General features: G+C 46.3%; 1 protein-coding gene across 2 annotated transcripts in view; it reads right to left on the bottom strand.

Annotated features, from left to right (window-relative positions):
* Positions 1 to 15,120, bottom strand: part of IL6R (interleukin 6 receptor) — a 106,132-nt gene extending 91,012 nt beyond the window's left edge. The window contains exon 1 of one of the 2 annotated variants that reach the window (XM_086947591.1): positions 14,678 to 15,120. In XM_086947591.1, the coding sequence (XP_086803717.1) occupies positions 14,678 to 14,762 (85 nt within the window). In that variant the 5' untranslated portion in view covers positions 14,763 to 15,120. The remainder of the gene's footprint in view (positions 1 to 14,677) is intronic. The other variant, XM_086947592.1, reaches the window with a different exon arrangement.
* Positions 15,121 to 23,194: the final 8,074 nt, after the last annotated feature.

Below are 23,194 nucleotides of genomic sequence, written 5' to 3'. Positions count from 1 at the left end.
AGAATTAAAAAACTCTATGTTTTTCATACAGAGATTTCCAAATGACAAATAAATGGGGAATACCACAAGTCATGAATGGGAGAAATCTCAAGTGAACTATAATATTTTTAATATAGGAAAAACCTTTTGGTTATCAACAGTTCGTTAGCTCAGAGATTTTATTAATGTCATTTTCAGTCGTACCCAGAAACATTATGGTTTTTGCTTCTATTTTGGATAGAAGATTCTCAATATTGTTTCCAGTCACATGTCTTAGCACTGTCCAGTTTATTTCATTCGGGCCATGTCCCTTTTCTAGGCAATGGGAGAATTGGTGCATTTGGGGTCTTACATCGAATGCGAGACCGATGTTGTGTAATCCGTTTTTTATGGGCTGGATGGTTTTCCCAATATATTGAATGCTAGTAAATCAGAAAGGAATTTCCTGGATCTCATGATTAGGCATGGAGATAGCCAAGCGAGAGCGCTGGTGACTCCCAGATGGATGCCTGAGAGAAGGAATAACACAGCAAGTAACCGAACACGAGGACCCGTCACCCTGTAAAGAGGTACGATGCTTTGAAATGAGCAGAAGCGCGCCCATGTACTAATATGCACTTAGAGCCCGTAAATACCCGAAATCACCATCACTTGCCGACACAGGTGAACATGTGCCAAATCACTTTCGCGTAGCGTATAGAACGTCACACGCCAATAAAATGTGAGCATGAGAACATCCTGCTCCTATTTTCAGCAATAAGCAAGTTGGAAATAACCTGCTTTATCCAGCATGCACTGGAAGAAGGGTCTTTAAGGCATATTAGCGCAATATTACAAAGCTGTGCCCATTTATTTTCACTAGAACTTGAATAACCTACGAAGAAATACAGCACAAGAGGTGGTAATATTCTGAAATCCTTTGCCATAGACAACAACGGTCCTGGTAGGTGTTTGAACTTCTTTCATTTGATTTCGGACTATATATATGTATATATAAAATATATGAAAAGGCACTATATAATTGAGATGTTAACTTGAATTTATTCAAACAGGCAGAAAGCCACTGCACTACAACGCAGTAACAGAAAAACAGTATGTATGGCAACTTAATTCAAGCATCTTCACAGCCATAATGAGTTAAGCACACACTAAAATTAGCAATATTGTTTTTCGCACAGGTAAAAGATGTCCTACCCGAACCAAGCCTAGCCCTGATGAAGACCTTTACATAAATATAGCGTTCTGGTCCCACCAACATAAGGTCGAAACGCGTCGGCTTTGACTACACAGAGGTTCAGAGCAAACAAGGAAAACAAGACGCTGATTCTCTTCAGCTAGTTGAGCTGTAGCGGTCTTGCTGTTCTACATTAGTTTGAGAATAGTCTCTTACCTCTTACAGGACCATATAAATAGAGTGTTCTGAGGACAAAGAAAAATAAGGTCCCAGTACAACCTGTACATAAAAGAGTAGGACATGCAAGATAAAAAAGTGTCATCAAAGTGTTGATAATATGTACTTCAGTGACACAAAAGTATTGTGAACATGTATTTCAGTGTGTGAATCAAATGAAATATCACATTTATAGGATTTGTTAATATATGAGTCTATTTTTGAGTAACAAGTTTTGAGTTTTCTAGTGAGTCACATAATGTGTATATGTTTTGCATATAAATATTTCATGTTTTTTTTTAAATATTGAGGACATGTTGAAATCTACTTGATGAAGGGATTCTTAAATGAAAATAAGGTTTGAAAAAAGAAAAATTGAAAAAAGAAAAATTAAGAATTGAAGCCCAGAGTAAAAAAAAGGTCTCTTGTGGCATAAGAAATATTATGATCAATGGTGCCAGAGGTATTCTGTTTTTGAAATGTAAGTATATTGATTCTGGCCTCCGCACTCCTTAACCAAATCATTCCCCTGTGTTATATGTCTAACCACTATCAGTGACATCTCGAAATATTATCAGTGACATCTCCATCCTCTATCAGTGGCATCTCTAAGCTCTATCAGTGGCATCTCTAAGCTCTATCAGTGACATCTCTAAGCTCTATCGCGGACATCTCTACCCACAATCAGTGACATCACTAATACCATCAGTGACATTTCTGACCTCTATGGTGACTTCTTTAACAACTATTCATGACATCTCCATCCTCTATCAGTGACATCTCTAACCACTATTTATGACATCTCCATCCTCTTTCAGTGACATCTCTACTATCAGTGACATCTCCACTACTATCAGTGACATCTCTACTGCTATCAGTGACATCTCTACCGCTATCAGTGACATCTCTACCGCTATCAGTGACATCTCTACTGCTATCAGTGACATCTATACTGCTATCAGTGACATCTCTAACCTCGATCACTAACATCTCTACTATCAGTGACATTCCTACTACTATCAGTGACATCTCTAGTGACATTCCTACTACTATCGGTGACATCTCTAACCTCGATCACTAACATCTCTACTGTCAGTGATATTCCTACTACTATCAGTGACATCTCTACCGGTTCAGTGACTAAATATCGAGAGACATAATATAAAATGCCCAAAATATCGACTCCAAAATATCGATGTACAGAATATAGAATCCCTATCTACAAACAGGTAAGTACTAAAATATCGAATCCAAAATATAGATTGTTAAAACATAGTTAACTAAAATATAGAATTTTTTTAATGTATTAAAAATAATATAAAAGTAATTAAATATTAAAAACAATTAAATAAAACGTACTTAAAATTATGTAAAAAAGCTTAACATGTAAAAATAATAAATGTACTGTAAAAAAAAGTAGAGATGCAACTGTAGGGAAAAAGTTGGATAGCAAAGGGGTAAACATTACTATTCTCACTCCAAAGAGTGCAACAGTAGGGAAAGCGTTGGATAGCGGGAGAGTAAAAATTACTATTCCCACTCCATTGAGTGCAACAGTAGGGAAAGCGTTGGATAGCGTTGGGGTAAATATTACTATTCCCACTCCAGTGAGTGCAACAGAAGGGAAAACGTTGGATAGAGTAGGGGTAAAAATTACTATCCCCACTCCAAAGAGTGCAACAGTAGGGAAAGCATTGGATAGCATAGGGGTAAACATTTGTATTTCCACTCCTGAGAGTGCAACAGTAGGGAAAGTAATGATTTATTGATAAAATAAGATCAAATTAATTATCAATACCAATAAAAAATGTATTAAAAAAAATTACCAATTAATAAAAATTAATTACCAGTTAAAAAAACAATTAAATACCAATTATTAAAAGTTAATGACCAATTATTAAATATTTATCAATTAATTATCAATACATATAAATGAAAATAAATATTTACTTTATTACAATTAAATTACTTCCCACCCTATTCCCCTATGAACCCACAACCCGCTCCAAATGATAAAAAATACAATTAACATAACTATCAATTAACCAATTAATAAACAATTACAATTGATATAAATTATTTACCAATTAATAATTAGTTATCAATTATCAATATATATAAATAAAAATAAATATTTACTTTATTACAATTAAATTACTTCCCACCTTATTCCCCTATAAACCAACCCGCTACAAATAATAAAAAATACAATTAACATAATTATAAACTAATCAATTAATAACAATTAATGACCAATTAATCAAAATTAATTACCAATCAATAATTAATTATCAATCAATTATTATCAATACATATAAATAAAAAATAATATTTAATTTACTATAATTAAATTACTTTCTACCCTATTCGCCTATAAACCCACAACCCGCTACGGAATTAAATTACCCAAAAATGAAATTACATAACATTCATTACTTAAAAAAATTAAACATACATTACAAAAATAATACATCATTTTAACACATATACTACCATACATAATACTATTTTTTTCTCGATATTATAGAAATCAATATTTCATACTCAATATTATGGAAATCGATATTTCTTACCCCAATTTCGATATTCTGACTAACTGTATTTTGGTGATTCGATATTCTGTCCTATCTATATTTTGGAGGCGATATTCTGGCCTGCCTATATTTTGAATTTTATATTTTGGGCGTTCACCATCTCGACCATCAGTGACATCTATACTACTATCAGTGACATCTCCATCCTCTATCAGCGACATCTCTACTATCAGTGACATTCCTCCTACTACCAGTGACATCTCTACTACCAGTGACATCTCCATCCTCTATCAGTGACATCTCTACTATCAGTGACATTCCTACTACTATCAGTGACATCTCTACCACTATCAGTGACATCTATGCTGCTGTCAGTGACATCTCTAACCACTATCAGTGACATCTATACTGCTGTCAGTGACATGTCTAACCTCGATCGGTAACATCTCTACTATCAGTGACATTCCTACTACTATCAGTGACATCTCCATCCTCTATCAGTGACATCTCTACTATCAGCGACATTCCTACTACTATCAGTGACATCTCTACCACTATCAGTGACATCTCCATCCTCTAACAGTGACATCTCTACTATCAGTGACATTCCTACTACTATCAGTGACATATCTAACCACTATCAGTGACATCTATGCTGCTGTCAGTGACATCTCTAACCACTATCAGTGACATCTATACTGCTGTCAGTGACATGTCTAACCTCGATCGGTAACATCTCTACTATCAGTGACATCTCCGTCCTCTATCAGTGACATCTCTACTATCAGTGACATTCCAACCACTATCAGTGACAACTGTAAACGCTATTGTCACACCTCTAGCCACTATCAGTGAGATCTTTAAGATGTCATATTCTTTGACCACTACCATGACATCTCTGCTCGCTGTCAGTGACATCTCTAACCACTACCAGGTCAAATGTCCTCGCCATCAGTGCTGCACAGAACAAATGAGGTTCCCAGATAAGCGGGTGCATGAATCATACTATTTCCAGACTGATGGGGTGCAGAGGTAACCTCAATATTTACAGACTGACGGGAGGATGCAGGGTCTCACGCTGCTTAAAGGCTCAGAGGAGGATGGATGGGAGCCCATATTAACAGACTGACGAGAGGATGCAGGGTCCCACACTGCTTAAAGATACATAGGAGGATGGATGGGAGCCCATATTAATAGACTGACAGGAGGATGCAGGGTCCAACACTGCTTAAAGATACATAGGAGGATGGATTGGAGCCCATACTCCAAGCTGCTACTTTCGTTTTTAATAATTTTAAAGACCTATTGACTAAGAATATGTGTTTTTAAAATTAGATTGCTGCTACTTCGTTTTAACAATTTAAAAACCTATTGATTGAAGAATATGTGTTTTTAAATTACATTGCTGTGCCTCTTACCTGTTTTCTGGTCGCTACTCCCCGGTCCACCACAGCTTGTGCTGATTGTGTGGAGGGAGGCTTAAGCGACACCACTTCCTGGTTGTCCCATTCTGGGCAGCCATCTTGGGGAGGTTGACGGGCTAGTCTCCACCCTGGCCTAATCTATATGACCTCTTCCTATCCCGCGTAGCGGTGACGCGCTGCGGTAGCGCCGTATACGCGCCGAAGAGGCGCCAAAGAGAAGCCAGTCTGCGCCAGTCCGCGTCCAGACGCTTCTCGCTGGTCCTGGTCTGGGGTGGTGACCGGCATCATGGTCGGTAATCAAGTTGTCTACACCTCTTTGTGGTTACACTCCTTACGCCCCCCTGTCAGTCCCTCCTGCTGCCATTCCGTCTCTCCAGCTAACACCGACCATCACTGCAAGAACTGTACATCGAGCACCTCCCGCCCATGTAGCGGCTCCCTCCCGTTGGGAGAGTTTTGTGGATTGTATCTCCTTAATTGCCGGTCGCTACCTAAACACTCCACAGAGTTGCATCTGTTGATTGATGAGCTTAATCCTGATGCCCTATTTTTAACGGAAACTTGGCTTCAGATTGACAACGACCCGTCCTTAATATGGGCCACTCCTCCAGGCTACACCCTTAAGCACCTCGACCGCCAATTGGGGAGAGGCGGGGGCTTAGCTATTATATATAGGGACACCTTTAAGTGTCGGGTCACTTCTAATTCCTTGCTGACCTGTGAGAGTTTACACTTTGCACTTGATCTCTCCCCTACCACCACTTTTTCTGGTATTCTACTCTATCGACCACCAGGCTCCCTCAACAATTTTATCACTCAAATTACTGATCTCACCGCTAACGCAGCCGTGACCTCATCTAACCTCACTCTGCTTGGGGATTTTAATATCCATTCAGATGACCCCCAGGATACGGCAGCTAATAACTTGCGGGCCAACATGCAAGCGTTAGACCTCTGCCAGAGAGGCTATCAGGCGACCCATAAGAAGGGACATCTTCTCGATCACATATACAGTAATATCAACCTTAATGTAGAGTCCCCTGTTCCTCTGCCTTGGACTGATCATTTTTTGATACCGTTCACCTGGCTTTCTAACTCTTGCCCCCCTCCTGAAGCCTCTATACAGTACATGGGCAGGAAATGGTCCTCACTTCCCCTCACCGATTGGACAACGGCCCTTACTCAAGACCCCCGAGAAAGGCCTTGAACCCTGCCTCAGCTTCTAGCAACTTTGATCACTGGATCTCCAGCACTTTAGACCAAGTTCTTCCCAAACGCCCTTGTAATCTCATCAGAAGACCTAAAGTTGCACCCTGGTATACTCCTGCTCTGAGGTTATTAAAGCTTGACTGCCGCAAACTAGAGAGAGCGTGGAGGAAGGACCATTCTCAGTCTAGGAAAGACGAATACAGGTCCGCAATGAGGCTCTATAAATCAGAGATTAAAATGGCGCAAACCTCCTTCTATGAAGGTAAAATTAGTGCTGCAGCAAATGCGCCTAGAGAAATCTTTAGGATAGCTAAGTCCCTCATTTCAGCTCCGGCTGAGCGTCCTTCTGTTGAAGGGGCACAAGACCGCTGTAATGAGCTAGCTGCCTTTTTTTTCCAAGAAAATCTCGAACATATATTCATCTTTTAGTAATCCTACAGTCAATACCCCCTCCGTCCCTCCTAGGCCAGCTGACTCCTCGGTTCCCTGCAAACTGGACACAATTCCGCTTCTTGACGCCGCCAGCCTGGATAGATTAATCTCCAAAGTTTCTTCTGGCTCCCCCAATGACCCGGCACCCCCCCAGATCCTTGTCAAGGCACTGGACGTTATTCGTCCTGTGATCCTGGAAGCTTTAAACACCTCCATTGTGTCCAGGTCGGTCCCACTCGCTTGGAAGTGTGCCATGGTGAGGGCGCTTCTCAAACCCTCCCTGGACCAGAACAACCTGTCCAACTACCGCCCCATTTCGTTGCTTCCCTGGTTGAGTAAACTGCTGGAGAGGCACACCAACAATATCTTAACAGACTATCTGGAGTCCAACTGTCTATTGCGTGCCTCCCAGACAGGTTTTCGCCCTCAACATGGCACAGAAACTGCCATGTTGGCGGTCACAGAGGAAGCAAGAACGACTTTGGATCGGGGAGGAAAGGTGGCCATTATCCTGTTAGACCTTAGTGCCGCGTTCGACACGGTGAACCATGCCACGCTAGTATACCAACTGGCGGGCATGGGCGTGTCGGGCGGAGCTCTGGACTGGCTCACCTCCTTTTTGAGTGAGCGCTTTTTCCGGGTCTTTGAGGGTGAGACAGTCTCGCCTAAACATCCTCTCAGGTATGGGGTCCCTCAGGGCTCCTCCCTGAGCCCGACCCTCTTTAACGCCTACATGGAACCTCTGGACAGGATAGTCCATCCATTTGGTGTGCGTATAGTCACCTACACGGATGATACGCAGCTGGTGGTCTCGTTAGACCACGCAGATGGATCATCCAACACCTTAGGCCCCTGTCTAGAGGCTGTTGCCAGTTGGATGCAAGCTTCCTGTCTCAAGCTTAACGGGGAGAAGACAGACATCATTCTCCTTGGAAATCCCTCCCCGTCTGCTCTTGCACCCGTCTGGCCACCATGTCTTGGCGCTCCTCCTGCGCCCAAGTCCCAGATAAAGAGCCTCGGGATCTGGCTTGACACTGCCCTTGATTTCTCTGTCCAGGCTACTAAGACTGCTGCCACTTGCTTCGGACTAATGAGGATGCTCCGGCGGGTGCTCCCTTTGCTCCCTTTCCAGGCGAGGAGGATCATGGTCCAGGCCCTCATTCTCTCTCGCCTGGATTACGGGAACGCTCTCTACCTGGGAGCACCAGCTTCGGTCCTTCAGAGGCTCCAGGTCACACAAAACAGTGCGGCCCGCCTATTGTTCAATCTGTCCCGTCGGCAGTCGGCGAGGAAGGCTCTGAAGGACCTTCATTGGCTCCCAATGGCTGCCAGAGTGCAGTTCAAAGCTCTGTGCATTATGCACAAATCCTTCCACCGTGTAGGCCCAGCGATTCTGCACCCTCTGGTTATGCCTTATGTTCCAACACGCCCCCTTCGGTCTGGTACCCTGCAGCTGGCCACCTCCTCTAAAATTAACAAAGCCCGTTGGGGTGGCCGCTCTTTTTCTCATTCGGCGACCAGTTTCTGGAATGCCCTCCCCTTTGCCATCCGGGGTAACAGCAACCTCCTCTCGTTCAGAAAGGCCCTAAAAACGCATTTGTTTGCTAAATCTCTCTGATCTGCCCCGAGCCTGCGCTAAAACCATTTTATCTTCAAGCGCTGCGAGGCCCCAGGGCGGTTATGCGCTATACAAATGCAATTTTTCATTTCATTTCATTTCATTTCATATTAACAGACTGACCGGAAGATGCAGGGTCCCACACTGCTTAAAGGCTCATAGGAGGATGGATACGAGCCCATATTAACAGACTGACAAGAGGATGCAGGGTCACACACTGCTTAAAGACTCATAGGAGGATGGACGGGAGCCCATATTAACAGACTGACGAGAAGATGCAGGGTCCCGCACTGCTTAAAGCCTCATAGGAGGATGGACGGGAGCCCATATTAACAGACTGACGAGCGGATGCAGGGTCCCACACTGCTTAAAGCCTCATAGGAGGATGGATGGGAGCCCATATTAACAGAATGACCGGAGGATGCAGGGTCCCACACTGTTTAAAGACTCATAGGAGGATGGATAAGAGCCCATATTAACAGACTGACGAGCGGATGCAGGGTCCCACACTGCTTAAAGACTCATAGGAGGATGGATAAGAGCCCATATTAACAGACTGACGAGCGGATGCAGGGTCCCACACTGCTTAAAGATTCACAGGAGGATGGACTGGAGCCCATATTAACAGACTGACCGGAGGATGCAGGGTCCCACACTGCTTAAAGGCTCATAGGAGGTTGAATAGGAGCCCATATTAACAGACTGACAAGAGGATGCAGGGTTCCACACTGCTTAAAGGCTCATAGGAAGATGGATAAGAGCCCATATTAACAGACTGACGAGCGGATGCAGGGTCCCACACTGCTTAAAGACTCAAAGGAGAATGCATGTGTGTCCACTATTAACATACTAACGGGAGGATGCAGGGTCCCAAAACTGCTTAAAGCCTCATAGGAGGATAGATGGGAGCCCATATTAACAGACTGACGGCAGGATGCAGGGTCCCACGCTTTTGAGACTCATGGGAGGATGGATGGGTGTCTATATTAACAGACTAATAGGATGATGCAGAGTCGTGCATAAAGACTAATAGAGGGATTAATGTATGTCCACTATTAACAGACTAATGAGAGGATGCAGGGTCCCACACAGCTTAAAGACTCAGAGGAGGATGGAGGGGAGCCCATATTTACAGACTGACGAGAGGATGCAGGGTCACACACTGCTTAAAGATTCATAGGAGGATGGATGGGAGCCCATATTAACAGAATGATGGGAGGATACAGGGTCCCAAGCTGTTTAATGACTCATAGGAGGATGGACGGGAGCCCATATTAACACACTGACGGGCAGATGCAGGGTCCCACACTGTTTAAAGATTAATAGGAGGATGGATGGGAGCCCATATTAACAGATTGATGGGAGGATACAGGGTCCCAAGCTGTTTAATGACTCATAGGAGGATGGACGGGAGCCCATTTTAACACACTGATGGGCAGATGCAGGGTCCCACACTGTTTAAAGCCTCGTAGGAAGATGGATGGACGTCTATATTAACAGACTGACAGGAGGATGCAGGGCCCCGCACTGCTTAAGGACGGTTCCTACCGTTGATGAAGCGAAAGAAGCATGCAGGGACCCCCAATGCTGATAGACTGATATGAGTAATCAAGGGTCACTACAGTTTATGAACAGACATGAGGATGCAGAGACCCCATAGTGTTAACCCAACTCATATGAGGATGCCAGGATGAACCAATGTTTACAGGATGATCATAGGATGCAGAGTACCTACAGTTTAAGAACTAATCGATGGTTGCAGGGACCCTCCAATGTTTACAGCTGACAGCAGGACGCAGAGGTCCCTACAGTTTAAGAACTAATAGATGGATGCACGAACCCTCAAATTTTTACAGACTGACAGCAGGACGCAGAGTCCCAACAGTTTAAGAACTTATAGAAGGATACAGGGACCGTCCATTGTTTACAGGCTGACAGGAGGAAGCAGAGTCTCTGCAGTTTACACACTTATAGATGGATGCAGGGATCCTCCAATGTTTACAGGCTGACAGGAGGACGCAAAGTCCCTACAGTTTAAGAACTTATAGAAGGATGCAGGGACTCTTCAATGTTTACAGGCTGGCAGGAGGATGCAGAGTCCCTACAGTTTAAGAACTAATAGATGGATTCAGGGACCCTCCGATGTTTACAGGCTAGCAGGAGGATGCAGAGTCCCTACAGTTTAAGAACTTATAGAAGGATGCAGGGACTATTCAATGTTTACAGGCTGACAGGAGGACGCCGAGTCCCTACAGTTTAAGGACTTATAGAAGGATGCAGGGACCCTCCAATGTTTACAGGCTGACAGGAGGACGAAGAGTCCCTACAGTTTACACACTTATAGAAGGATGCAGGGACCCTCCAATGTTTACAGGCTGACAGCAGGACGCAGAGGTCCATACAGTTTAAGAACTAATAGATGGATGCAGGGACCCTCCAATGTTTACATGCTGACAGGAGGACGCAGAGTCCCTACAGTTTACTCACTTATAGAAGGATGCAGGGACCCTCCAATGTTTACAGGCTGAAAGGAGGACGCAGAGGTCCCTACAGTTTAAGAACTAATAGATGGATGCAGGGACCCTCCAATGTTTACAGGCTGACAGCATAACGCAGTCCCTACAGTTTACACACTTATAGAAGGATGTAGGGACCCTCCAATGTTTACAGTCTGACAGCAGGACGCAGAGGTCCCTACAGTTTAAGAACTTATAGATGGATGCAGGGATCCTCCAATGTTTACAGGCTGACAGGAGGATGCAGAGTCCCTGCAGTTTACACACTTATAGAAGGATGCAGGGACCCTCCAATGTTTACAGGCTGACAGGATGGTGCAGAGGTCCCTACAGTTTAAGAACTTATAGACGGATGCAGGGACCCTCCAATGTTTACAGGCTGACAGGAGGGCGCAGAGTCCCTGCAGTTTACACACTTATAGAAGGATGCAGGGACCCTCCAATGTTTACAGGCTGAAAGGAGGACGCAAAGGTCCCTACAGTTTAAGAACTAATAGATGGATGCAGGGACCCTCCAATGTTTACAGGCTGACAGCAGAATTCAGTCCCTACAGTTTACACACTTATAGAAGGATGCAGGGACCCTCCAATGTTTACAGTTTGACAGAACGACACAGAGTCCCTACAGTTTACACATATAGAAGGATGGAGGGATCCTCCGATGTTTACAGGCTCACAGGAGGACGCAGAGTCTCTGCAGTTTACACACTTATAGAAGGATGCAGGGACCCTCCATGTTTACAGGCTGACAGGAGGACGAAGAGGTCCCTACAGTTTAAGAACTTATAGATGGATGCAGGGATCCTCCATTGTTTACAGGCTGACAGGAGGATGCAGAGTCCCTGAGGTTTACGCACTTAGAGAAAGATGCAGGGACCCTCCAATGTTTACAGGCTGACAGCAGGATGCAGAGGTCCCTACAGTTTAAGAACTTATAGATGGATGGGGGGATCCTCCAATCTTTACAGGCTCACAGGAGGACGCTGATGTCCCTGCAGTTTACACACTTATATAAGGATGCAGGGACCCTCCAATATTTACATGCTGACAGGAGGACGCAGAGGTCCCTACAGTTTAAGAACTTATAGATGAATGCAGGGATCCTCCAATGTTTACAGGCTGACAGGAGGACGCAGAGTCCCTGCAGTTTAAGAACTAATAGATGGATGCAGGGATCCTCCATTGTTTACAGGCTGACAGGAGAAGGCAGAGGTCCCTACAGTTTAAGAACTAATAGATGGATGCAGGGGGCACTAAAGTTTACAGGCTGACCCGTGGGCCTCTAGCGTTTGCAGAGGGATAACACCCCACCTATCATTATCAGAACAAAGTGTCCCCTCCCCTTCGCCGCCCATTAACTGAGGCAGCACAGGGCTGGGCCCGGTGTAAAGAGGCATGAAAAGGCAGAGGCGAAGGGAAACAAAAGAGAGGACGGGCCGAAGGAACACTTCAAGAGAGAAACGTTTCATGTCTGTTGGTTCTCGGCAAGATTCCACACGGAGGCGGAGATCGATGGTACCTCAAGGTGGAGAGGGCGTTTGCTTAGAGTTACTTATTCTGCTCAGATGTTATCAGAGTGAGAGTGAAAGGTCTTAAGTTAGGGAAAGAGCGCTAGACTACTCGCTACATCCGAGCAGAAAGTAAGAAGACAAAAGGGTCGCTCAGATGGCTCAGTGGGTGATGTTTCAGCAGCCTCAGAAAGTGAGAAGGAAAGAAGGGTGAAACTCACTCATAAAGCTCAGTAGTTGATGTATCTGCTGCAGCTGAAAGTAAGAAGAGGGGGGCTAAAAGCTCCCTCCGATGGCTGCATAAGTTCAGATATGACTGGGCGAGTCCTAGGTCACAAGTTCAAATCATGCGTCGGGCCGCTCAGGCTTCCCACCTTCCAAGTTCGATAACATGAGAAAGCTTATGTTATGTCGCGAAACGTGTTCCAGTTTTACAATACCTCTTCTTGGGTTTACATCACAACCGTGAAGAGTATTGCGATAACGAATCCACAACATAAAACAGTACGCGCTCGAATGCAATATATTTGCTTCCCAAATGTTATTATTATGGGAGTATCATCTTTATTGAATGTTCAGTCTACAGGGCTCAATGCCTGGAAGGAGCTCCAGAGAACACGGGGAGAGCCGGGAGCTGAGGAGGAGGATGTGGGAAGAGAGAACAAAAAATAGCGCTCTGAGGCACCTCGAAGCGGCTCTGGAACGTTAAAGACGCTATAACACAACCCGGTACAACCCAGACTTGGAGCTAGCCAGCCACAATCGTATTGTAGAACCATTAGTACAACTCCACACCTTACAACAAAACCCACAATCAACCACAAACCTATCAAAATCAATAGAGCTGAGTTGGTATGTGGCTGTTGTAAGATATTTTAGCAAAATAATCTCTTACAAGAAATTATATATACATAATTGCATTGAAGATCATTCTCCGACAAATCACAATTCATAAATATAACTTGTTGCTGTTCATATTCAATAACCCTAATTTAAGAATACCAACATTGTCCTATTACAATCCCCCCAAAAAATCATCACAGTCATGAACCCTAAGCTTAACTGTAGCATGTCGCAAACCTAACAATAAGTCATTCATTTAACCACACCCAACAACCACCTACCTTTAACCCCAGGTCGAGCCATACAATAACAGAACGAGAGTTATAGCTTCAACCCTACCTATAACTATTAATATAACCCCAAAGATATCAATAAGCCTAAAACACAGCCATAGATCTTACAACAGCCACATACCAACTCATCTCTATCAAAAATCTACAATTTAACCTAAATAGCAACAGAAGTCCATAACAAAACGTAATTATAATCGTAAACCTAACAATAACTTAACCACATATATGACTAAACCACAGACATGACCTCCTACCTAACGATAACACTACCACATACCTAATATTGACCTTATAACACACCCACAACCTTTACAATCACGAACTACAACGTTCAAACCCAACCATAACAGTAGCCATGGTTATAAACCCCAAACCTAAACCTAACACTACTCAATCGTGATGGCAAACCCAGCCATAATCCCTTAGTTTACGCCAACCTAATAACACAATGTTTTATCATCAAACGTCATCATAAAATAACATAACATGACCATGAACTCAAACTTATCCATAGCCAGCAGCCTAACCTCAAATTCTGTCAATCACCACACTCATAACGGCAACCCCAACCATAACATGACTCTGACCATAACGACAAACCTATGCTATTAATACAAACCTACCTAACAACCTAATGCCGTAACTTCAAACCTAACCATAAAACAACTTTGCCCCAATAATGAACACAGCCTAACTTTTTTATTGTTGTATTATTATTTGTATGTACCATATACAATCACAAGTAATGTTACAGGTTTAGTCACCTTTAACCCTAACAATAGCTACAGTCACAGCACCAACAATAACCATAACATGACTCCCACGGTAAGGACAAACCTCGACAGACCCCAAACCCCAAACCTAACCAAAAAACCGTAAGCTAACACTTAGCACACACCTAACCCTAAGGGAGCAGTGAAGCAGAGCGTACCTGGCTTGGGGCACAGCCACTCCTGCAGGCCCCTGGACGTCGACAGCAAGGAGGAGACGACGAGGCACGTCAGCACAGCCCGCATGCTTCCCAAAGCCTCCCTCGGGCGCCACCATAATCTGCGGCTGACACCCCAGAATAAAGGAACAGGCGAGCGGGGTCCGGGCCCCCTGGGCCGGGGGTCACTGCCCAGTGCCCACAGAGCCCCGAGCAGCCTCTGGCAGGTGCCTGCGATGCCCGGCTCTGCCGGGTGAGTGTACCAGGTGAGTGTGACTGAGGGCACGCTCGCGCGCTCTCCCTCCGCGCCTGGAAGTGCTCGCGCTCTTCCTCCGCGACTGAGAGTGCTCTCGCTCTCCCTCCGCGCTCCGAGTGCTCGCGCGCTACCCCCGCGCCTTTAGCGCTCGAGCTCTCCCTCCGCCGCGCCGCACGGGCACTTCCCTCTCGCGATTGAGTAACTCCGTTCACAGGAAAACATTCGAGGAACACGGCCGGCTGCAGGGGGCCCGGGAGAGGCGGTTGTGCAATGCCGGGGTGCTGGAGGGTGGGGGTCAGGGCGTGAAAACACCATCCACTTGTCATAGTCGTGAGGGGCTCTTTATGAAGACGCAGCTGAGGGGCCCACCGCGCTCAGGGTTTTCCGTGGTAGGAAACAAGTGTGTGTGGGTGTTGTGTGTGTATGTGTGTGTGGGAGAGGGGTTCTTAAAGTGGGGTGGTCCATGTCATTAAAAGCCTGGCTCAAACACTTGAACTTCATTTTTGAGACTTCTACAGGGTACAGCCCGATCGGTAGTTTTATTTCTATCTGAGCTTTCTGTTATTGTATCCAGATATATAACACAACAGCCAATATACATTTAAAACCAGACAGGGCTATTGCCTTTACTAATGGTTGTTATTTGTTTAAGAATAGGTACGCCAACAATGATTTTGTTATACATAATTAATATTGAAAATGTTTCAATTCTGAGCTTGTGAGACTGGGGATTGAACATGGCTGAGGCCTGTGGAAGAGGCAGGGGTCTGCAGAGTGCCTCAATCATGCCCTTTACCCACTCTCGCTGTTAGGCATGTACGCGCTTTACAATCCGCATCTCCATCCGAATACCTTACACCCTCTCTCTTTTCTCTTTCTTTCATTCTCTCCTGAATGCACTTCTTTGCACCCCCTTTATTTCACCACCCCCCACAATATACCCTGCCCCCACTCGCCTGCGACCACTGCATTTTCTTGAACTTTACCTTGCCAATATTTTGACAACTGTGTGCCTCGTCCATGCACATTTGCACAGAATCACATTAGTAAGGGGAATGTGTCACCATTGCTCTGTAGAGAGGCCAATGATTGGATGACCATGTATTCTGATCACCTTTCTGACCCACTGACTGGCCCATGAGAAACCCGCGCTGCCTTCAGCCTCAACTCCAGAGCGCTCAATCATGGCCCGTTACAAACACCCGCAGGAGACTTAAGTCAAAGTATGCACTGTACAAAAGCTATATGCTACAAGGGGAAAAAACAGAAACACAACATCCTGGAAATAGAGGACATTCTTAGAGAATGCAGGATAAATAAAATATGGGAAATCCAAACAAGAACAAAATTGCAGTGGTGGCTCCTCTGCTATGGCGGAGAAGCGCCGCCACCCCGCCAGCCTTAAAACTTGAAAAATAAAACAAGAATAAAATGGGTTTATTATTGTTTTATTTTTCAGGTTCTAAGGGCTGGGCAAGCCTTGGGTGCAAGGCCATCGCGAGGGTAGTGCCGAGAGAGAGTGGTTGCACTGTGATCAATGTGCATGTCGGTTTGGCAGGCTGACTCCGTCCGGCCAAACTGACATGCGCACTGATCTGTCTCCAAATCAGTTGCGTTGCTGCACTAGTTACACATCACCTCACCTACAACAAATGTGTGAGCGGGAGACCGATGGTCAGGAATTTGTACCTATGCTTGTTTAAATATTTTTATTTTTTCCTTGTCTTACAAAGCACCGACTTCACCGATACAGGTTTCAGAGCACGCTACAGAAGAAAGGTGTGAGAGCATTATGTAGAGAGTTAACCATGCATTGACTAGAAGCATACAAGAACAGATTGTTTAAAGTACTCCGAGCTTGGATTACAATACACTGTATTGTATACATAGGTAATGAGACAAATATACTTAAGTAACAAGAGATACACGGTTACCAACAACGTAGACTAAAAGTTAAGCATGAAGAATACATAATAGGAATAATGTAGAACAATATTTAGCATATAGCGCTTTGGTCATACAAGTAGGAACCTGCATCAGTACTAGAAATAGCAGAGTATCTTCTAGTGCATGGGGGAGGATAAGCAGCAGGTACTGAGCAGGCACGAATGATGGGCTTTGCAACATTTCTACCCAAGAGAGTACAGTTGAACAGGTAGCATAACAGAAGAGATCATTGGGAGATTAATTGGGAGAGGATTTTATGGTAGTGATGGAGCAAGGGTTCGAGAAAAAGAAACTTGCTTGGAGCAATCCTTCAGTAACCATATTAACCGCTAAAACCGTAGATGAGACAAAACTAACATACACCAGAGACTGACATATGGGAAGAAAGCTTTACACATGCTTAATTAATATGGAATAAAGTGCAACGTGACTAAAACCCGCTTTAATTCGTAAAAACGCTTTGCCCATGTGCAAGCTAGAATTACGTAGAGATAACGTGACTAACTCGCTTTGAGAGGGAAAAATCTCACGCATGCACAAGAAAGACTAACATGTGGTCTTAAGGAACCACATGCCCGCCATCTGCTTGCTTGAATTTAAAGGAACGCGGTACAAAAGGGGGTGGTAGTGGATGGAGCATCTGAACCAATCAAACACTCACACTCAGTCAAAAGATCTGGGTTTAATCCATCACCGTTCTTTAGCCCACTCTGCCACCCCAGTTCAGACATGGCTATATGCAAATCAGTCTGACCCTGTGCCTCATGGGAACAGTCCAGCCCGAACTGCCAAGCCAAGCCTTCCCTGGACCGGAAACAAGCTTCCGTGGACCGGTTTCTGGCATTCCAGCCATCTTCAGCCCAGCTTGCTTGAATCCAGTGGCAAAGTGAGTCCATCATCCCCTTTTGTATCACTGAATTTAAAGGAAAGCTGCTGTTGTTAATGCTTTTGCCTAGAGAAATAGTAAAAACATGGAATAGAGTAGAAGTGGGCGGTAAACAGTGAAGATTACATGATTAAGAAAATAACACCTGTTTATGATTCTTTTATTAATAGTGCACATTTGGGCCTGTTACACCTATGATAAAAGGAGAAAATGGCGCTGGATGACAATGAGTCGCGCATGCTTAGTGGATTCATAATGTGACCTGATGACCGGAAAGCTAAACAGCTTCCGGATACCAAGGACAGAAGATGTGCGAGAGTGAAAATGATTCATCCTTCGTCTGTGAAGCCTATATTGAAACTATTATAGAAATTGCAACAATATGTGTATGGGAAATGAAAATTATGAATGAGCTAAAGGGGAAGGGTTTGCTAGACAATAGTACCTTAAAAAAAATGAATATGTCAGCATAGTGTGATGAAGACTCCCCTAGCCTCATCCAATCATATTTCGTATTTTACTAATATTTGCAACTATTGAGGGTGGGACATGTAGAAATAGGACTATAATTAGAGTGATTTAGAAGAGAGGGAAGAGAGAAGAGAAGAGTGTGGAGCAACATTAACAGAGCATCAAGAGAGGCGAGAGCTGCTGCTGGGTCGAGAGAGAAGAGAGAGAGCAGTCTGGGAAGATTCAGATCCAAATGACAGCCTGATTAGATTCAAAGATTCCGGAAAAAACATTGAGGAGGGAGAGTGTGTAAGAGAGGGGTGCGCCCTGCTGTGTCGGGTTTGTAGAGAAGTCTAGTAAGTATCTGCCCTGTCCTGTTCTATAGCCTTTGTCTCCTGATTCTAATTCAGGGGACCCCCAACAGTCCTTTAGCCAGAGAGGTGGTTTTTCAGTATTCCTAATAGGTAAATATTATTCTATCTCAAATTTGCATATTCATTTTAAAATGTTTTATTTTTTTTGATTTTGTATCTTTTGTCTCTTCATCTATCCACTCTTATGCATTGATTTGTTGAATGAGTTTGTGTCATTGATTGTATTTGCCAAATGAAAAAACTTTTCTCTCCCATGTGAAAAATGATTGAGTTTGCAATGTGAATGTGCAATAATGAGAGTTAAATTAATGACTAAAATCTTAGATAAAGCTTATGAATCTTACCCAGAGATTGTAGTTATTTCACTAAGATTTACGAATTCGTTAGATAACTGTTAATATCACCATCAACTAACGGTCCATCGACCAGAGGAAAGAGTGTTGATTTGTGAAGATTAGTTAGGCATTGAATATTATTCCAAGTTGTTTGTGGTTACAGGGAAATACCTAATCAGAATTTAGGCGAATTTTAAAACTCCATGTCCATGCAATCTTCGGGCAGATTCAAATGGCCATATTGCACTATCTCAGGAGCCATGCCGCCAAACTCAAGGACGAGAGGTTGGGGTGCAACATCTGCCCCCGAACTTCGTGAGAAGGTCCGGCCTGCACGGCAACCGTATGTGTGGAAGGAGGGACCGGTGTAGAAGGTCCGTGAACCACCACTGTCTGGGCCATTCCGGGGCAATCAGGATCATCCGTGCCCTGGACCAGGACAGTTTGATTGGCACCGCTGGAATCAGGGGAATGGGCGGAAAAGCGTAAACAAAGCTGTTCGACCAGTTGATCCAGAGTGCATTCCCCAGCGTCCCTTGCTGGTAGTACCTGGAGGCGAAGTCTCGGCATTTGCTGTTTTCGGCGGTGGCGAACAGATCTACGTCTGGAGTCCCCCACCTTTCGAAGACTTCTCCTAGTACGTCGTCGTTTATGACCCATTCGTGGTTTTCCTGAATCAGTCTGCTCAGTGCGTCCGCCTGAACATTCTGCACACCTGGCAGATGGGTAGCCATTATCGTCAATCCTCTGGACAGAAGCCAGTGCCAGATCGTCTGCGCCTCCCGAGACAGGGTGCGCGATCTCGACCCCCCCTGCTTGTTGAGGTAATACATCGTGGTCGTATTGTCCGTCTGTACAAGCAGAGAGTTGGTCCGGAAGGATGGATGAAAGGCCTTCAGCGCCAAGTGAACAGCTCTGAGTTCCAGGAAATTGATGTGATACGTGCACTCCGTCTGAGACCACGTGCCTTGGATCTGTAAGTCTCCCGAATGCGCTCCCCAGCCCTGGAGAGAAGCATCCGTCACGATAGTCTGAGTAGGAATGTCCTTGTGGAAGGGAACCCCTCTGAGGAGATTCTCCACTGAACACCACCACTTCAGAGACTGAAGAGCATGCAGAGACAGTCGTATCCTGTCATCCCAAGATCCTCTCCTCTGGTCCCATTGGTCCTCCAAGCACTCCTGCAGAGGTCTCATGTGTAGTCGTGCATGAGGAGTGAGGAAGATACAAGAGGCCATCGACCCCAGTAGAGAAGACACCGTCCTCACTGTTGTAGATGGAGCGGTCATAAGAGCCTGAGCCTTCCGAAGGATCGATCGCCGTCGCTCCTCCGAAGGAGACACGCTTGCTGACAGCGTATTGATGGTGGCTCCCAAGTATTGAATGCATTGGACCGGGATCGGGACAGACTTGGACATGTTGATGTGCAACCCCAATTTGTTCAAGAGAACGCACATCTTCTGGAAGTCTGCTTGAGCTTCTGAGAAGGAGGAGGCCTTGATTAACCAATCATCCAGGTACGGGTAGACAAACACCTTGTCTTTCCTGAGGTGTGCCGCTACCACTGCCATGCACTTCGAGAATGTCCTGGGCGCAGATTTCAGCCCGAAAGGCAGCACTGTGTATTGTTAATGGTTGGTGCCGACTTGAAATCGCAGAAACTTCCTGTGTTTATACGCGATGGGCACGTGGAAGTACGCATCCTTTAGGTCTATGGCACAAAGCCAGTCCCCCTGTTGCAACTGAGGATAAATCTGATGCAACGACAGCATGCAAAACTTTTCTCTGCGAATCCACTTGTTTGCCTGCCGCAAGTCCATAATGGGCCTGAACTCGTTCTTGTCCTTCTTGCGAACCAGAAAGAACCAGGAGTACAGACCTCTTCCTCTTTGAGACAGAGGTACGTCTTCTATGCCCTTTTCCTTAACAGGATATCGGCCTCCGCCTGGAGCTCGCGCAGTTGATACTGCGAGCTGACCGGAGGGATCGCTGGAGGAGGGCTGATGAATCGAAGACTGTATCCATTGCAAACAATATTCAGCACCCACTTGTCCTGAGTAATTTTTCTCCACTCTGCCAGAAAAAATTGAACGCTTCCCCCCACCGGAGCGGGTAACGGATGACGGGGAAGTAACCGCTCAGGGCCAAGACCCGGCTGGGCCCTTGTTTGCGGTAGAGGACTGCTGTCCACCTCTACCCCTCTGGCATTTCTGGAAGGGTCTTTGGAACTGCTGTTGCTGTTGCTGCTGCTGTTGTCCCGAAGACTGTCCTCTTCCTTTCCCTTGCGAGCTGAACCGCCGTTGGAACTGGCGGTAGGGTTTCTTGTCCTTGGGCTTCTCCAAGCCGACAGCCGTCACGGTTTCCCCCTCGGCCTTCATCCGGGCCATTTCGTCATCTGTGTGTTTACCGAAGAGCGTGTCCCCGTAAAACGGCAGATTGGCCACTCGCTGTTGCGCCTCAGGCTTGAGCGACGTAAGTCTGAGCCACGCATGGCGGCGTTGGTTGATACCCTGGCAGTAGCCATGTGCAGCCAACAAGGAGATATCCGCCACGGCACTGATGGCCTGGTTCGAGACCAACATCCCCTCCTTGAGGATTTCCATGAAGTCCTCCTTCCTGTCACGCGGCACAAGGTCCGCGAACTGCTCCATGGAATCCCAAAGGCACGGTCATATCGTCCCAGTAATGTCGAGTCGCTGGAAGCCTTCATCGTGGTGGAAGAAGTCCCACATGCCTTCCTTTCCGCCGAATCAATCCAGCGGCTCTCCTTATCCGGAGGCACGGTGGAGGACGGGGAGGTAGAATGTTGCTTCCTGGCCGCCGTCACTATCACTGAGTCGGGCATTGGGTCCATCCTCAAGAAGGCAGGATCCGAGTCCGGTGCCCTGTATTTCTTTAAAAGTCTGGACGGGGCAGCCTTCACCACCGCAGGTGTAAGAAACAGCTCTTGTGCCGGTTCAACCAGTCCTGGCACCAAAGGCAACAGAGGGCGAGACAGGTGCTTTTTGTGCAAAGTCTCGAATATCACGGACGTCGTAGGTGTATGCGCCGTCACCGTGATACCCAACTTCGCAGCCCCCCTCAGGAGAACCTCCTGGAACGTACCCATGCCGTCGATCGGAGAACCCCTAGTCTCCGGGGAATCGGACAAAGTAGGTAAATAGGAGCGGGTCCTAGAAGTCGTATTGGACCTGGACCTATGCCTCCTATGGCGCCGTCTGGAACGGGTGGAGGGCCTGTGCCTGCTCCTCGATCGTTCTCTCCGTCTGGAGCGCGATCTTGATCTACTGGGCCTCGGACAGTCAGCCGGAGTCTCCGGGACGGCCGACTTGGGCTTATGCAGTTCCTTAGATTTAGGAGTCTTCTTGGGAGGGGTCGGGAGCCTGGGCAACGAGACCGACCTCGGCGGAACCGGCGGAGGCTTTTCAGGCAGTGGAGGCAACGGAGGAGGGGTAGGAGCCCTCGGACGCGGACATCTAGGCAACGGAGGAGGAGGTGAAACAGACTTCTTCGGAGTATAGACCTCCGAGTGCACCGATCCCGGTGACCCACCATCCTTCCCGGACTGAGGGGAGCCCCCCACAGCCCTAGGCCGCGCAGTACAATCCCTCGACGCCGACGAACGGTGATCAGACGTCGAACGTCGGTCCCTCGACGTCGAGCGTCTCTTCGGCGTCGACCGTCTCCTCTGCTTCGGCGTCGAACGCCTGCCATGCCTCGACGTCGACCCGGACCATCTTGACGACGATCCTCTGTGTCTTGATGGCGATCTCTTGCGCCTCAACGGCGACCGCCTCGACGTCGCCTTCGAATGCCTCAACGTCGACCTCGACCGCCCCGACGGCGATCTCTTCCGCCTTGATGGCGATCTCTTCCGCCTCGACGGCGAACGCTTCTGTCTCGCCGGCGACCGCTTCCGCTTCAACGGCGGTCTCGACGACGAGGATCCCCTCGACGACGAAGATGTCTTGTCTCTCGACGGCGATCGATGGTATCACCTTGACGGCGAGCGCCCACGCCGGGGCTGCCGACGCCGAAAGCTCGACGTCGAAGACAACGACGAAGAAGACGTCCCGGGGGTCGACGGCGGCCTATGCAAGTCCCTCGACGTCGACGGGCGACGTTTTCTCGACCCAGAGCCCTGGGGAGACGGGGCGCCGGCCTTGGACTTCCCTCTCGACGCCGTGGTGGGTACCACCGACCCAGACGGAGAATGGGGACGTGTGCTGGACTTCCTGCCCCTGGGGAGCCCCCCAGAGGCCTCAGCATGGG

The sequence above is a fragment of the Lissotriton vulgaris genome, chromosome 12 (assembly GCF_964263255.1).
Source record: "Lissotriton vulgaris chromosome 12, aLisVul1.2, whole genome shotgun sequence".
NCBI classification, from domain to species: domain Eukaryota; kingdom Metazoa; phylum Chordata; class Amphibia; order Caudata; family Salamandridae; genus Lissotriton; species Lissotriton vulgaris.
The sequence above is the reverse complement of the archived record's forward strand: the minus strand, read 5'-3'. Positions and strand labels throughout refer to the sequence as shown.